The 16,608-nt window shown below is 45.1% G+C and overlaps 1 protein-coding gene across 1 annotated transcript in view; it reads right to left on the reverse strand.

The window, feature by feature from the left end:
• Sarm (sterile alpha and armadillo motif) overlaps positions 1–2,102 on the reverse strand; it is a 136,028-nt gene extending 133,926 nt beyond the window's left edge. The window contains exon 1 of the mRNA XM_076798186.1: positions 1,725–2,102. Within this exon, the coding sequence (XP_076654301.1) occupies positions 1,725–1,763 (39 nt within the window). The 5' untranslated portion in view covers positions 1,764–2,102. The remainder of the gene's footprint in view (positions 1–1,724) is intronic.
• Between the last annotated feature and the right edge of the window lie 14,506 nt (positions 2,103–16,608).

The raw sequence follows: 16,608 nt of genomic DNA on the forward strand, positions 1-16,608 counted from the left end.
CGCTCTCACCATATACGGGCCCCGGTGATTTGTACGTGCATACCCTTCCCTTATTTTTAATAAACAGTCTGACAGAGGAATCTGCCGGCGAAACCTGTTACCGATTGCACAAGCGTCAGAGTATCGGCATCGTTAGATCTAACGACGCCGGCCGCGGCAAAAAAAAAGATAGGGAGAAAGAAAAAAGAAGCATTCTAAGAGACTCGGCCACGGGAAATCTCTCGGCATCCATGGGAACAAGCGAAGCCAGGGGGTGGACGAGAGAGGCGGACGAGAGGCTACCCTAAGCGATAGACGTCGCGATAGACAGATTCGCAATTGTGCAATTGTGCGATGCGGAACGGGCACGCGGCCTTCGAGTCGAGAATAGCTCCGAGTTATTTTCTGAAACCAATCCCGCGGCTCATATACGTCTGAAAATAAAAAAAGAAAGATTACGATCCGCGTAGCCGAGCCTGGAATCCGTTTAGTTTCGTTCGGAACAGTTTCGAACGGTTCGTTCACCTTTCGAATCGTTTGGCGGATCGAACCCGGACGACCGATTCTTCCCCTCGTATCCTCGGGTTTCTCAAGAGGTCCGCGGGCCTGTCTGAACGGTACTGGACATGTTTGTAACATGAGATGCACCGGAAACAGCCCTCCGGTGAAGATGCGTCGCCGGAATCGGGGATTTGACGCGCTCGCGCCGACTCGCAGAAACGTTTCTCAGCTAAAATGTTTCTGGCTTTCTCGATTGCAACATTCGAGCTCTGGTGGCTCTGTTTTATTGCCGTGGAATGTTTACTGTTGATGCTCCGTTTGGAAATCGACCGGAGTTCGACGATACACGTTTGACGGTAAACGCTGCCGGTCGAATTGACCGGTTTCAAATTTTTCCTCTCTTCGTTGTTGAAGTTATAAAAATGGGAAATGATCATGTAAATTGTCTTGCCGAAAGCACTTACAATTTTGAGATAGTGTAACGGCGTAAGCAGCAAAAATTGTTCTGATAGAAATATCCATTTTGTCGAAAAGAAATCGTCATTAATCTCTTCGACGGTATGACGCTCATTCTCAATCGCAGTCTAAATGCTAAAGTCAGTGCTAAATTCATCTTCCGAATTGCAAAGTGAATTTAAAATTGTCTACTTCATTCGTTTTAATGATATAAACATCGATTTTCCGAAAGGAAGTCGTACAATATTTAGATATAGCTTCGAGAGTCAATCAAATCAGTGTTCAATTCTTGTTGCGAATCAACAAAAAAAAAAAATTGAAATGTTCCATTTAAAAGCCTGAAAACATTTGAAACTTCAGTTCTTTGGTACTCAAAGATTAAAAAACAAATTTAAGTGTTCCATTTAAAAGTCTGAAAACATTTGAAACTTTACTTCTTTAGTACTGAAACGTTATGAACTTGAAGCAAATAAGCACAGAGAGCGTACATAGCGACAATCCACCGCTTAAAAACAGTACGAAAACAATAACAATCGCACATCCCACGCGCTGTGCAAGTGCCGCCACCTCGCAGAGCCACCTCGCACTCCGAAATCAACCTACTATTACCAGCGGGAGCGAGATTCATAAAACCGTGCTCTCATCGTTCGCTGTAGAGCGCATACTTGAACGCGAGGTAATCAATATTTGCAGCATCGATCGCCAATATATCTTCCCCCAGCGTGGAAGGTTGCTGGTGAAAAAAGGAAGAGGCGATGAAGTAAGAAGAAAGAAGAGGAAGAACTCACCTTTTTACGATGCGGACAGCACGAAGGCCCGTTCCCCATGGCTGAACCGGAAGTCCTCGACGTCTCCTTAGCCGAAGAAGGAATGGCGATCGAGCGCGCGGACGGGTCGGCTGGCTTTCTGAATTTTCGCCTTACAATCGGCTCTTCTGTTCGTCATCGTACCGCCGAAACCTGCTTCGAGAAAGTTGCCGTTTATTATCGCGTTGGTATTTCAGCCGCGGCCGGGTCCGATCGAAAGTTCAGTCGCCTCTGCGAACCACTCGGTTTGCTTAATTGGCACGATCCCGATGGCGATGGAACTTTTATCCTGCGCTTCGATCCTGCGCGTCAGTTTGATTTCGTGATCTCTGACAAACGCTGTTTTCTTGAACGGCGGAACTACACAGCGCTCGCGACCGGCGTGCTTTATAATCAATTCTTCTTTCTCTGAAGCTGGAAAGATTGATTTTCACAATTACAATCTGCATTACAAAAATCGAGCTCCCAGTTAACAAATTTCATCCATCACTGACAGTTGGCCCCACTTTGCACGAAGGAAATTTTTAAGAAAAATAATTACATCGAAATTCTGAAAAGGAGAGTATGATAATCACAGCCTGCTCTGCAAATAACCGCGCTTTCCTTCGAGAAATCACGGTTGAAATTAGTCCCACTTGGCACCACGGAAAAAATTCCTTTTTCGTTCATAGGACCGTGACGAGGAGGATCGTTCGGAAGATCTCGTTCGATTTTTCCGGGCGCGTGGGTGGACGAGCGCACGGGAACTGCCGCGCGGGAAGTCACGGTTGAAATAAACCGCAGGAAACTGAAGAAGCCCTAGAGCGAACGGCAGACGAGTTGACAGTAATGCCCCGGTAATATGGATTACCGTCTCAGGCTCGCGAATATAAAGTTTCGTCGTACAACATCCCGCGGACGGGCTCCATGATCGAGGCTAAGTCCGAGGTTTCAGCGGGCTCGCAGTTCGTTCACCCGGAGGATGATTTTTCTCCGTTCGAAACACTGTGTTTCTCGTCCCAAGAAGAATCATGTTCCAATTTATTCCGTATAGTTGCCTTTCCATCCTCTCTCTTTCATTTTCCTCCTAGCGATCTTTCGCACGCAAATTTTGAGGAAAATTCAACGCCTTTACTCGGCAGCCCCTGTCTCTTCTGCTTGTTGTTGGGCCCTTTAGGATGACGAATAGATCGAAGGAAAAATTCTTTGCGCGACTTTATGCGAAATAAAAATCGTTTGCATTAATTCCGAGACACCGAAAATAGGAACTGATTTCTCTCTTTGGTGGTTTTATTAAGAAATCTATCGATACCCTTAAATTCTTGTAATCTTTTTATTGTTTGAAAGAAAACACCCGCAGCCTATCAATTTTTATGGTCAGTTAAGTTTGAAAAGAGCCGCCATTGAAGTACAGAAATCCGAAAAAATCTGTATGTCAACAAAAATTAATAACACCCCCAAATGAATCTTCCTATACCTTTCTACAACCCACAAAATGTCCGCAAAGATCGACAGTGAAGCCGCACGGAAACATCAGAGGCCATCAAAATTAATCTGGCACGAAAAAGTCCAAAAAGCTTCGAAACTCTCGTTGGTCCGGCAGTCGGAGTTTGAACCCGCGATTGACCGTCACCAGGGCGTTCACACGAGACGAAAGAACGATCGAACAGTTCGAACGGTTGAGGACACGCTGCTGGTCGCGATCCACACGCGTGATAAGGCTGACCCGTCCGCGGCGGCAACTCGAAAACGCTAATGAGTGTCAAGAGGTTGCCGCGCCGCAAATAGAATCTGACGTTGCTCGGCAGGAATGTTTTTTTTTTCTTTAAAAGATCGGTCCGGCACAACGATCTACTTGCCTTCCCGCAGCAGCAGAATCCCTGCCAGTCGCTGACACCTCGTCGATCGTCCTTCATCGAGGAAAGAACGCGTTGCATTCGCGATTTCGCATCGAAGCTGCTGGCCGCAGCCTCGTTCGCCTGCTCGAGTTCCGGGCGAAATTTCCCGGCGAAACCGGCGCGGATCGATCGGCTATCGATCGGTGGATCGCAAGCTGCCCGGTCGGATCGAGGTTTTCGAAAAACTGACACCGAAATTCGCGGAAAGTCCGCCGCCGGACACCGCAGCGTCCGCTAGCACGTGTTTACGCGTGCGCCAGCACACGGTACCAATATCCACGCGAGTCACCGCTTTATTTTCCACCGTTACATCACTGTCGCCAGCGTTTCGCCGCCTTCTGTCCGCGATAGCGCGAGCTTATGGCGGTGCCGATCGCGGCCCGAGCCGCCAATTAACGCGCGAGGAATCCGCGTGCCGCGCGAATATCGGGTGCTAAACGATCGGCCGGATGCAGACCGATCGGACACACGCGGACACGACCGGACACGCGTTCCTTCACCTTGGATTTCGACCTGCTCCTATCAGGATTGCCACATTAATCACAGTGATCGCACTCGCTGCGACGCACTTCTCCGAGATGCTTCGATTTGCGGACGTTGATTGACGAGTGTTTGACGAGGTTTGGAGAGGTTTGGAGAGGCTGTTTGGATAGAGGATTTTGAGGATGTCTTCGGTAAATGGGCTTCGTCTTGCTGTGGAGCTTGGAGCAATTTTTGTGGCCCGTCTTCTTCTTGCAGTCCAGCAATAGGTTGATTTCAGTTTGAGACAGGATTGTGAAGGTTTTAGGGGAGTTGTTGGTAATGTGTCCTGTTCGATGACTCAAGCTTGTTGGTTTGTTGGAGAAAGGATTCTGTCATTCGCACAGTGGAGCACTAGGTTGATGTACCCGAGGACTGTGAAGATTTCAGGACTATTTGTGGCATTTTACCTTCTTCGATGATCGAAACAGTAAATTAACAATTTTTAGAAGATTTTTAGACGTATGGAAGGTTGCTGAATTCGAGAGAGTGTCGTGAAGATCGCAACTTTCGGTAATTTGTCTCCTTCCACGATTGAAGCAGCAAGTTCCTAAGTTTGAAAGGAGATCTCGAAGACTGTAGAACATTTATTGGTAATTAGTCTTCTTTGACAACTCCAGCACCGGAATGCCAAGTTCGAAACAGGATCGTGAAGATTTTCAAGTTCCTTTTCGAGAATTTGTTTTCTTTGACAAGAAGATCTAGTCAAGAAGATCCTGTAGGAGTCGCAAAGATTTTGCAGTCCTTTTCCACGGATCCTCCTTAACGAGTGAAACGCTATTCCACTAAAATCTTGAAAGAAGCTCTTAAAGGATTCCTGAGCTCTTAGGATCCTTTTAATTAGTCCACCTTTACGACCATGTTGTTCAATTCGAAAGAGAATCGTGAAGAATTCTCTTGAAACACTCGGAGTTCCTCGGGGTAGTTCATCTTCTTTGACGAACGGAACACCAGAAAACATCTCTAAGCTTAGAAGAGAACGATGAAGATTTCCTGAAGACTTTACAGTCCTTTAGATCTTCTTCCTTGATAAATGAAGCACTAGGTGGCCAAGCTTGAGAGAAGCTCTCGCGGGAACCCTGACGACTTTAGAACCTTTTTGCGTAAACTGTGGACCTTGAAGAATTCGTAGCGATCTCAGAATCCTTTTGGCTACCGTCTCGACGAAAGCTAAGTGTGGAAGTCAAGATTTTCGAATCCATTTTCCGTCGCAAGTGTCTTCAATTTTAAGAAAGGTTTGACCCTTTTGACCTGTCTCAACGAATGACTTCGCACACTTGGAACGAAAACCGTGAAGAATTCTTCAAAGTTTAGAGCAAGTAGTGAAGATTAGTTTCGCGAAGATTTTGGAGTTGTTTTAGGTAGATCTTCTTCTTCGAAAAATGGAGCACTAGGTCACCGAGCTTGAGAGAAGTTCTCGAAGGATTTCTGACGGCTTTAGAACCTTTCTCAGTGAGCTATGGATCTCGAAGAATCCTCTCAACCAGACCAACTCGACCAACAGACTACATTGGCCATTTTGAAAGTAAATTGTGTAGGATCTTTGAAAGTCAAGCTTGGAAGTGATGGTTGTTTTCGTGAAGATTTTTGAGTCCTTTTAGGTAGATGTTTTTTAAAAAATAGAGCACTAGGTCAGTAAGCTCGAGAGAAGTTCTCGAAGGGTTCCTGACGAGAATCTTTTGTAATAGACCTTGGATCTTGAAGAATTCTTAGAACCAGACGATCTCGACCGATAAACCACACTGCCCAGTTTCAAAGAAAACCATAAAGAATTCTTGAAAGCTAAGCTTGGAGCAGTGGCGATTTTGGAGTGAATTCAAATTGGCAATCCTCCTCGAAAAGTGTCCCCATTGCAGAATTCTCTCGGATCCTCTTCTTCTCGTCCCAGGCAGGTCCAAGTTGGGTCAGAGAGGCACTCGCGATCACTATCCCAGTGATAATTGTCTCCCACTGGCTCCCAGCTGATCGGGGACAAGGTGTCGCGTTTTTTCGACGCTGTGCTCGAACAGCGTGGAATGCGAGGACGAGCGGATCGCGAAACGCTCGCAGCGTTACTGAGACTCTCAGCTCTTCTGTCCGCGGAGCACGTGTCGATCGTAAACACTCGCTTGCGTCAGCACGCGGCCGCGGAAACTCGTTTTGTCAATGGAACGATAATAGGCCGACTACTATGAACGTGCATACAGAGCGTCTGCTGTCTATGGTCGATCATCGACTACGATTTTCACGAAAGCCGATCGCCTCGCAATTCACTACAATTTGAATTTCATAAGACCGAGCTCGATGACTCACGCGACTTTTGTTATTATGCATGGTGCGAAGTGTAACTAACCAGAACTTCAAATAGCTGACTTGCAAAACTTGTTTTCGAAGAGGTTTCGACTGTTACTGGCGTATCTTATCTTGTTGGGATCTTGGCAGTGTTTGACAAGCTAAGCAGATTTCAATTGTGCGATGCGGATAGTTTGAGGAAAATTGTGCGGCAATTCGTCGCGAACATTACTATAGATATTACGGATGTGCTGGGGTTTTTTCAGTTTGAGGATTTGTGGATGATAATGATTTTTTAACACTTTCTGGACTTTTTCTACCCCTCCGAGATCAATGTGAGTATTATACACTCAAAATACAGTATTGCGACCATAGCAATCTCGTTACGACTTCAGTTCTACAGACTGAAGTTCAATTTCTCTTTCCAACTCGGTCAAATGTCAACATTAACATTTCTAAAAGATTAATGCGAGGGAAACATGAATAGGTAACTAGGGAAATTCCTACTTTGAAAATGAGCATCCAAGGCAAAACCAGATAAGTATGAAATAACACGGTGCTGGACGTTCCTGATTAATAAAACGGAGTGTAGGGCATACTGTTCACTCCGAATTAATAGATTGAGAAGTTGCTCTTTTGAAGAGATGATTCTCCGCTTCGAGTGTCCACGTTGAGATACGATTCTCCCGCGAAAGCGCAAATTTGCATAAACTTTCACGGTCCGGGCTGAAGAATTATTAGTTGAGAATTAGGAATTCTTAGTGAAGTTTTAGGAATTTTTTCCAGAAAAACTATCGAACGCATTGGAATTTCGCACACATATTTAGAGGTATTTGAAGTACACGTGCGATTTTTTTCAAGAGAGAATGATCAAAATTACATGAGCTACATATGCTTTGGAGAACATGGATCGACGGTCACCATGACTTTCTACTGATCGGAAAAAATTAGTGTGAATGCAGTTATGGCTCGAACTGAAGAAAATGAAAAATCTCGATTAATTACAAAATGGCGGCGTGTTGAAGTCGAATTATTGATTTTTAAAATATTTTTCGGCTTTTAGCACGATAAAAAAATTTTTTTAAATTGATAGATAATGGCCATGGGCTATAGATTGACTAATGAGCGTCGTCAATGAGGTTAGCACGCGTGTATCGCGCGGATTCACGGGACACGCGGCGACGACACGCGAGTCGGGAGAAGACTGAAGAAGAAAGCGGTCGGGCGTCTCGTTTTTCGCGCGAGGAACGCGTTTCTTATCGTCCGCGCCTCTTGTAAACATTTGCTTACATCACCGACGGTGTCGTCGACAGGCAGGTCGCGTAGGAATCCGTTTCGGACTGAATTAACCAGCTGGAATTCCCCGCTGGGCCCGCTCCTTTACCTCCTCGGGCCTGCCCGCCCCGACAGTTTCGAAACGGTACACCGAAAAAGAACTGTTAAGCCCCGGGAAACGAGATCGCTCGAAATTTCGTGTGAAACGTCTGCTCCGCTCCGTCGGAGATCTATGAACGATCTACAGTGAAAGGCAAAACTGGGACCAGTTGCTCGACACATTATTAGTAGGGATGTGCGAGAACCCGATAGATCGGGTCGGGTCGGGTCGGGAACACGATATTTTTTAGGGTTCGGGAAAATTTCGAGATTTTGGAAAGTGTCGGGATTCCCGAAAAAGTTCCCTAAAGAATCGTGATTTCCGAAAATTCCGAGGACCCACTAATCATTTATATTCGTTTTAATGAATACATTCATGATTTTAGATTTTTTTACTGTAGGTGTTTTCGGCAAATTATGTTATTTTTCTTTTTACTTATTTAATTAATTATTATAAATTTATACAATTCGGAATATATGGAATAGAAATGGGGCACAGATAAATAATAAGTATAATTATTTATTGTAAATTGAAAGAATGCTGTCCATCACGAATTATTTTCAAGAGTGTTACATGTTATATTCTCGAAATTTTCGGGAAACCTGATTACTTCGGGGAATCTCGAAATTTTCGGGAACCCGACACTTTCCAAAATCTCGAAATTTTCGGGTACCCGTCCCGAACCTTAAAAAATATCGTGTTCCCGACCCGATCTATCGGGTTCTCGCACACCCCTAATTATTAGTCACTTTAAAAAGGCGATGTCAAATTGTCACGTTCGTCGTAAGCCCATTTCTGAAAATGAAGTACTTTCAACCGCTACCGGAGCACTCCGAAAAGTGTCACTGAACGCGCAACCCTTTGATATCGATATAACCCTGTGCCCACGTGTGACCTAAGAGGCCGCTTCCCTTTATCATTAATCAGCATTGCAAACAGTTTCATCAGGCCTTATTAGTTTCTCGGCCGTTATCCGTGGCCCCTTTAACAGCGTAACTTATGGCGTCCGACAGGCCGATTAGAATCTCCCTGGCTGCAACGTCTCGTCCCGCCGGCATTTGTCGCGAATGTCCCGACTGCCAATCGGCATGCCGGTGCGCCGATTGCCGGAGTACCCCTTTTAACCCGCGCCAAACAATTTCTGCCATCGTTCTTGCTCATCGGCTGATTTCTGCGCTCTGGAATTCCGCGCGTTTCCGCGAGCCAACCGCCGAAACGCTTTTAGGCTTGCCCGAGTGCTCAGTCCTCGTTCCGATATGCGAATCAGCTGAAAAAGAATATTAACGGTTCTCGACCTGGGACCATAACTGCCAAAGGATCGAGCGTTTGATCGTCGGAAATCGTCTTCTGCAGACATCAATGTTTGCACTGAAATATAATTCGATCGGAACGGCAATGTGTCCATTATTGAACTGTCAAAGGGGTAAGAATGTTAATTGGTGCACTCTAGAAATGCACTCAGAAATGTAGTCTATCGAGATGTCCATTAGTGAACTACAAAATGGAAATAAATATTGATTGTTCCGTTCTACTTAAAAAATGATGTACTACGTTAACATGTCCATTATTCGGGTATACAGGATGTCTCAGCTGAAGGAAGTCACCTAAATGCTCCCTTTGTTTCTAAGCAGTGCCATTTCTGGCACAAAAATATTTATGGCACAATTTAAATGGTATCGAAGGAGGAATACCGTAGAAAAATAATTTCTTTTATTTGTAGCGGCCGAGAAAATACATTTGAATGTATTTAAGTCGTGACCTTGAGTACCAAAACTGTGATAAAATTGTAGGACGAAATGAAGGAGATATTTAGGTGCCCTCCTTTGGCTGAGACAGCCTAACGAATAAAAATGTTGATTGCTGCACTCTAATTTGAAGGAATTGATTTACTTTGTAATGCGTCTGTCGTCAAGCTATAAAATAGATTTGATTTGCGCAGTCTAATTCAACGAAACCGGTCATAAAGTATTTAATGAAAACGTTGGGATACAATTGTAGAAAATGCAATGGTGACTATACAATTGATTAATCAAACTTTCGCAGCGACTTATATAAAATGACTCGGTCACTTACCTGATCGTCGCGCCGGGCAATCACCGCCGGATCATTAGGGGATGGTTAAATGAAACAAAGGCCGCCTTAGAAACCTCGTGCAAATTTATTGGAAGATTCGACAGGCGGGAACATCGGCGAAAGAACGAGTTCCGGTGAGAGGAATATTAACACTAGATTTACGGGACCCGTCAAAATGACGGATTCTAATATTTTCAATTTACGAGTATCGAGATTGTAAAGATTGATGCACCCATGAGGAATTATTTAACAAATTGATTTCTTTGGGTATATATTATGAAAAAGATGGCCACAAATTTTGATAGATACAATCGTGTTATTTTTGTAAAGTAATGTAAAATAGTCACTTTTAGTGCTCCGTAAACCTAGTGTTAAAGAAAACGAGCCACACACAGTGTTTTATTTTTTTTTTATCAAAACATGTATAACGATTTATTGAGGAGCTATTCAAGCATGTTAAATTTCATGAAATGCAGGTACCTACCTATCTACTCACTAGCGTTACATTAGACGCGCATTTTACTCGCAAAACTGTACGATCTATTTGTTTTTTTTTTCTGCTTTCATTTTTACGAAGGAGAGTTGCACAGAATTGCAATTAGTTCGTGCCGCGGATCGCGGGTCCGCGTCCGACGGAGGATCGTCGCCAAGAATTTTTTCTATTATTCAAAAATAAATATTCGACTATCCGCAGAACTCTTCTAGACTACATCGTCTTGGAACCGGTAGAACAGTTTTTCCGTTTGCTTTCAGTTTTCCTCAGCCACTACGCTCGACAAGAACAAATTCTAGTCCCGAAATCGAATTTCCTTCGAATTAATTAGTCCACGACAAGGCCGCGCGCGCGCGCGCGATCCCGTCGGACGCGATCGCCGATCCTCGGCTATTTCGTTAAATCTGCCTACGTTAGTTTTGATTGCCAGTCTTCAATGCTCTGGTATTTTTGTTTTCTTTTTTTTTTTCTCCTTATTAGTCGTCGTTCGCTTTCCTCCATATTATTCGTCCTCGTCCGAACGCCGATCTCCTTCGAAAATTTCGAGTTTCGTCCGGCCGATTAAACTTTCGGGTCCGTGTGGGTGCTTTTGCGCGATACAATTGTCTGCTGTGTTTTAATCCGATCTCTTACGCGCCGGGATCATTCGGATAGAAGCTCGCGAAAAATCGAGACTCTAGATCGTTCGTGTCATTCGTATTCAGAAACCGATCTCTCGGTCTCGATTTTTCTCAACGACGCCTCCCTTACGATCTAATCCGGAGAATCTCGCGAACCTAATTTGTTCAAACGATCTCCGTTTCGTCAGCTCCAACGAGACAATCTTTAGTTGGAAATTTCGAACTTCGTACGACCTTATTAGCAAAAATTCGACGGTATACGTCGACGGAAGTGGGGCGTTCGTACGAAAATTCGTGACCCATTTGACCGTTCCGATCGATGACCGTTTGCGTTGAATCGTTGGGACTGTAGATCGGAGATCGAAGAGTTATCGAATGATGTTACACGAGAATAGAGCGAAGAGTGTCGTAATGAAAATGCTGAACGTGAATTCGTAACAAAGATCGGAACCTGTGCAAATTTTCTTGACATCGTTTAATCCTGAATTTACAAAACGTCGAACAGAGGCACGTTCGAAATCGTTCATAGAACGTAAATGCAACGAAAACGAACGAGTTGAGATCGCAAGCTAATTTCTAGAAACGCTCGTTCGCGAGAAACATGCTCGATAAAATCAATTCTGTACAATTCACATTCCGAATTTTGATCACAACAGGTCACAAGTCGTTCGCTGTTGAAACAAACATTTATTTCTGAATCGCGCGACAATCGGCAGCGTTCACCCGTTCGAACGACAGAAATCGTTCGGATCGAGATTTGGTCGGGAAAGTTTAATCGTCTCGCCTTGAACATTACTTGGAGAAGGTGTGTGTACGCGTGTGCGAGTGTGTTCGTGTGTCTTCTTGTGTATGTCTGTGACCGATATTACAACTTCCTCCCGTGTATCAGTGATTCGTTTTGATTCGGAGTTCCCGCGGTTTGATTATCCTTCAGAAAATTGATCCGTCCGACAATTGGACGCCGCTCGGAAATCGGAAAAAGGCTGGAATCGACTACAAACTCGTGTGTGTATCTCTCTCTCTCTCTCATATTTTTGTCTTTTGTTGTCCGTGTGGTTCGACTCTACGACGATAACTGTGTGCCATACATCGAGAAGTATCGATCGATCTCGCGCCGGTCTCTCGCCGAAGAATCTTCTACGGGGAAGAGGTTCGTTTTCTTTCCGCTCGATTCTTCGTCCGAGGATCGTCGACGCGCTTAATTAATAATCCACGAACGAGTTTTTACAGCTAGTACCAGAGAAAACGAGGCCTCGAAACCAGTTTCGCTCCCGAACCGTTCGAAACTCTTCTTTTCCAAACGGAAAATTAAACAATTCATCGTGGGAAAACAAAAATTAAACAATTTTATCATTTTTATAACGTCTCAGAGTGGCAAAGGGACTGCAAATCTATGTAATTTGTTTCATAAAACGTTAACCCTGAAGCGAACACTTCCGTCCTCCTGAACGCAAAACATTATTTCATAAAACAGTTAATATAACTGTCTAAAAAATTAGATTTAATTCTTTCCTGTCTCACAGTGCTTCTATTACTACAAGACAAAATTGACTTCCACTTACCGATCTGGTAAAAATCAATATTAAATCATACAAGGGAGTTCCAGTTCAAAAGTGCACTTAAGGGTTAATCTTATAGGTTGATCTTGAGGGTTGATCTTATGGGTTGACCTTGAGGGTTAATCTTAAGGATCGATCTAGGTTTTCAATAATTGTTTTGATCGAGAAGTACAGCGAGCCGATTTTTCCCTTCGCTCGGTTTCGAAACTGGCCTCGATCGCCCGGTGCGTAGACACATCTACGACATGTGCACGATAAATCTTTTAAATATCGACTGCGATCAAGACCGCGCGTTGATCGAAAGCTTACATCGAATAGTCCGTTGAAATTCCGTCTGGCGAGGACCGACAGGTTTCGCCGATCGCCGGTCCCCGTCGGTTGTACGTCAAAAATTGCTAGTTTCGAAGAAACGCGATTCCGTTTGTCGCAAATCGATTTACAAGGACTACATAGTAGTTGTGAAAGACACGATTTAATCTACGATCCAAAGGGGTCGATGTCGATGAGGACGCGAGAGAGAGAAAATGATTCCGATCCTACCGCATCGAATCGGCGAAAGCCCGTCGATTCTCGAACGAGATCTCGCTTCTCCAAATCCGTCGAACGCGCGTGTAATCGTATACAAAAATTTCGGAACGTCCACGCGACAGTCCGTTTCGAATTGCCACGGAAAAAATCTATGCTACGTGCTCCTACGGGGTTTTGCCCGTGACCCCCTCGAGATCGACCCCCGGCTACACACCATACACGGAGAAAAAGGGTGATACAAAATCTATGTCCAATCGAAACCGACACACACAGATAGAATAAACTGCGTTTAGTTATTAGTTTAATAGTGATCAGCAATAGTTGCTTTCCTCCATCTCGTCACGTAGATTAAACAGAGATATAGGCATCGACACGTAAGTTTCATTTACCGGTAATGCTTCTTTCTCCAATCCCCCCCCCCCCGTTTCGCTCTTCTTTACAATCGTCCCGTAATTATTTACAAACGCGTGCACCGTCGTCGACGGCCACGAGAGTCTTTATCACCTGTGCCTCCTAGAACCTATCGAAGGGAACGATCTCTCGATCCTCACCGGCGATCCGCACGGATACCCCCGAGCTTCGAAATCGATCGCTCGATCGACAGACCCGACCTCCGCAGCTATTTTCTTTTTTCTTCGTTTCTTTTTTTTTTTTTTTACATCGTTTAAATAGTTCTCATTTCGCCGAGAGAACGCTCTTCAAAAAAATATCCTCTGTCTTCCGATTCGAATCTCCCGCCAGAAAATCGCCGGCACTCGCTCTCTTTCTCTCGCTCGCGATCATTCTCACACTCGTTCATACCTTACATAATATATTACAAGACGCGTGTTTGTTCTCTACTGTAATATCAACGCTGCGTTTACGACGAACTTGTACTGTTTACAATTACTCGTTTATTTATAAAAATTACACGGCGGAGATCAGCCTCTCTACTTCGTCCCCCTATTTCGCCTACAAGTAAACAACTCCTCGTAGTATGATACACGAACCACCCTAATCGTCCGGGTGGTTACACGATAAATACACGCGGCCGTCCCGACGATCTTCTGGCGGGCTTCGATCCGAAGATCTACGTCGATCCCCGTGCGAGATCGCGCGGATCGGAGACGATCTCTGCGAGAGAGAAACATCGGTGCGTCACGACACCAGGGGGTGGCCTTTTCCAACCCCCAGTTGCATTTTTATACAGTGTTTTTATACAGTCGAACTTGTCATCCGTTGATTATTTCTTTGTGAAAATACAAAGAACATTATCGTCTTTCAATGGGGTGGAACTCACCCTGCGGAATTCTCGGGGGTGAGAAAATTGTCAAAACATTTCGAGATCACATCAATGTTCCCTTTTTATTTTTATTATAAAAGAACAAAATTCTACTTTTATCTCTACGAGAGAGAAATATTGGAGTGCCCTCCGCTCCCAAGGGGTGACATTTTCATTCTCCAAGAGAATTTTTATACAGTCATGGTTGCCACCCTTAATTATTTCTTTGTGAAAATACAAGGAATACTATCGTATTTCAGTGAGGGAATTGGTGGGGGTGAAACTCACCACCAATTTTTTAAGGTGTGAGAAAATTGTCAAAATCACCCCAATTCTTTTGTGTTTTTATAAATGATGGCATAAGGGCGACACAGTTAGGGAAAACACTTATTCATTTCACTTTAACAGGACTAACAGTGTTCCCTCGTTTGCGTCTCGTGCATCATCGACTAATCATAAAAAATGGACAGAATAATTCATCGTCAATCCAAAGAACCTCCTAAGGACACTTTAACTCAATATAAAATTGTTTCCTACTAAAAAAGCAGCGTACACTGCTCCCTAGCGTCTCACCGACTCAGCCACAACTCGTCATCGACCTAAAGATCCTAAAGACCGAATAAATCAGTGCAAACTCCTTCAGAAATGTCAATCAATTTTTCTCACCCATTCTTACCCCTCGACTTTCCTCCCTAGCGTCTCGCCACGCCCGTAGTCCCGCTAACGAGGGAATCCTGCGTTCCCGCGAGGGTAATTAGCAAAACCCGAGCCTAGATGGCGGCGCACTTGAAACGTAGAATTCGGTGTAGACGCATGTGTGTGTGTGTGTGTGTGTGTGTTCGCGTGTAGAAGGCATACGAGCGTCCCTAAAATTTACTTTGGCCGTGAATTTCGCGTTCCGCCCCCTGGAAGGTCGCGATCCTTGTAAAACGAATCCTTGACACGCCCGCCGATCGCGCAGAGCTGCGATCATTCGCGAAACAGCTTCTCCGGTGTCTCTATATACAAAACTCGGTCTTAATCGCCGAGATCCGATTAATCGCGGGGTTTGTTTCGATTCGAACGAGTCCTCGAGGCTCTTATTCGATCCAGACCCTCCTAATCGCCTCCGATAACGGTTATGCGGTCTCTTCGGGCTCAAGGTCGCCAACTAGGGCAGTGCTGGGCACGTTTGGGGCCCCTCGAACGCTCGCTTCCCCCACCAAAAACGTCTTTGTTGCCTCACGGTAACGTCGCTTACTGGAGGGGGACAGTGGGCGCCATAACGGGGCCGGTTTCGCCTAAATTGAGGCAAACGTGCCCGGCAATAAACTAGAGCGCATAGTCGCCAGATCAAGACTTGTTCCCCCACTCCAATTTCCCCTTCCACCGCGCTAGTGGGCCGGTCACGTGACGCGTTCCGTCTCTGTCGTGTCTGTCACGTGACTAACCCGATACTGGCAGAGAGAGGGTAACTTTATCCTCTCAATCCGTGTTCCCTCATCTGGCGATTATGCTAGAGCATCGAAGGTTGACAGTGTTCTTAGCATTATCACGGAGGAATTTTGTGGTTGTCTAGTTTCGCGACGAATCTGATATCATAATCGCACGGTACACTCGACGTGAACGAGTCCTCGGGGAACGTTCGAACGATCAAGGGCTTCGATCAACGATCTCGCCTGGATCGATCACTGCTTGGATCGCGAGTTCGAGGGAACAAAGTGTTTCGTTCCCTTTGTCGTCTCTTCAGGGGACAGGCTAAGATTAGGTGTCATCGACAGGGTTCTGCGAGTAAAACCGTGCCGTTGGTACCATGAACAAAAATATATCCTCGCTCCCGAGTGGCGCCAGGGCGGCTAGGATCGTCTCCTGGATCGAGAAGTGCCGGATCGTCGAGCCTAGATCCTAAATCCACTTTCTACCTCGAGAATCGAGAAAATCGCGGGCGTTCCTGAACGTGTGCTTATCTCTAGATTTTCTGTTTTGTGTTTGCGTTTGTTTTGTTTTGTTTTGTTTTGTTTTGTTTGTTCGTGTAGTTCGCTTAGAGCTAGAGAATGGAAGATTAGCGAGGGAAACCGTGTCGATCGGTCGCGATCGAGAAACGAAAATGTGTGACGCGAGTCTCCGAACCCGCCGCGGAATCCTAGTCTAAAAAATACACGTGCGCCCGGCGAATCGGAAACGTCGCCGAGTTTTCCCCGCTTAAGTACAGTCGCTAATACGAGTAAAACCTTAGAACCATAATCGGATCGACGAGTACACCTAGTCCTAGCTATATGTACAACAATGCTTTCTTGAGGTCTGTCTCGCA

Source organism: Halictus rubicundus, chromosome 12, assembly GCF_050948215.1.
Source record: "Halictus rubicundus isolate RS-2024b chromosome 12, iyHalRubi1_principal, whole genome shotgun sequence".
Classification (NCBI taxonomy): Eukaryota; Metazoa; Arthropoda; class Insecta; order Hymenoptera; family Halictidae; genus Halictus; species Halictus rubicundus.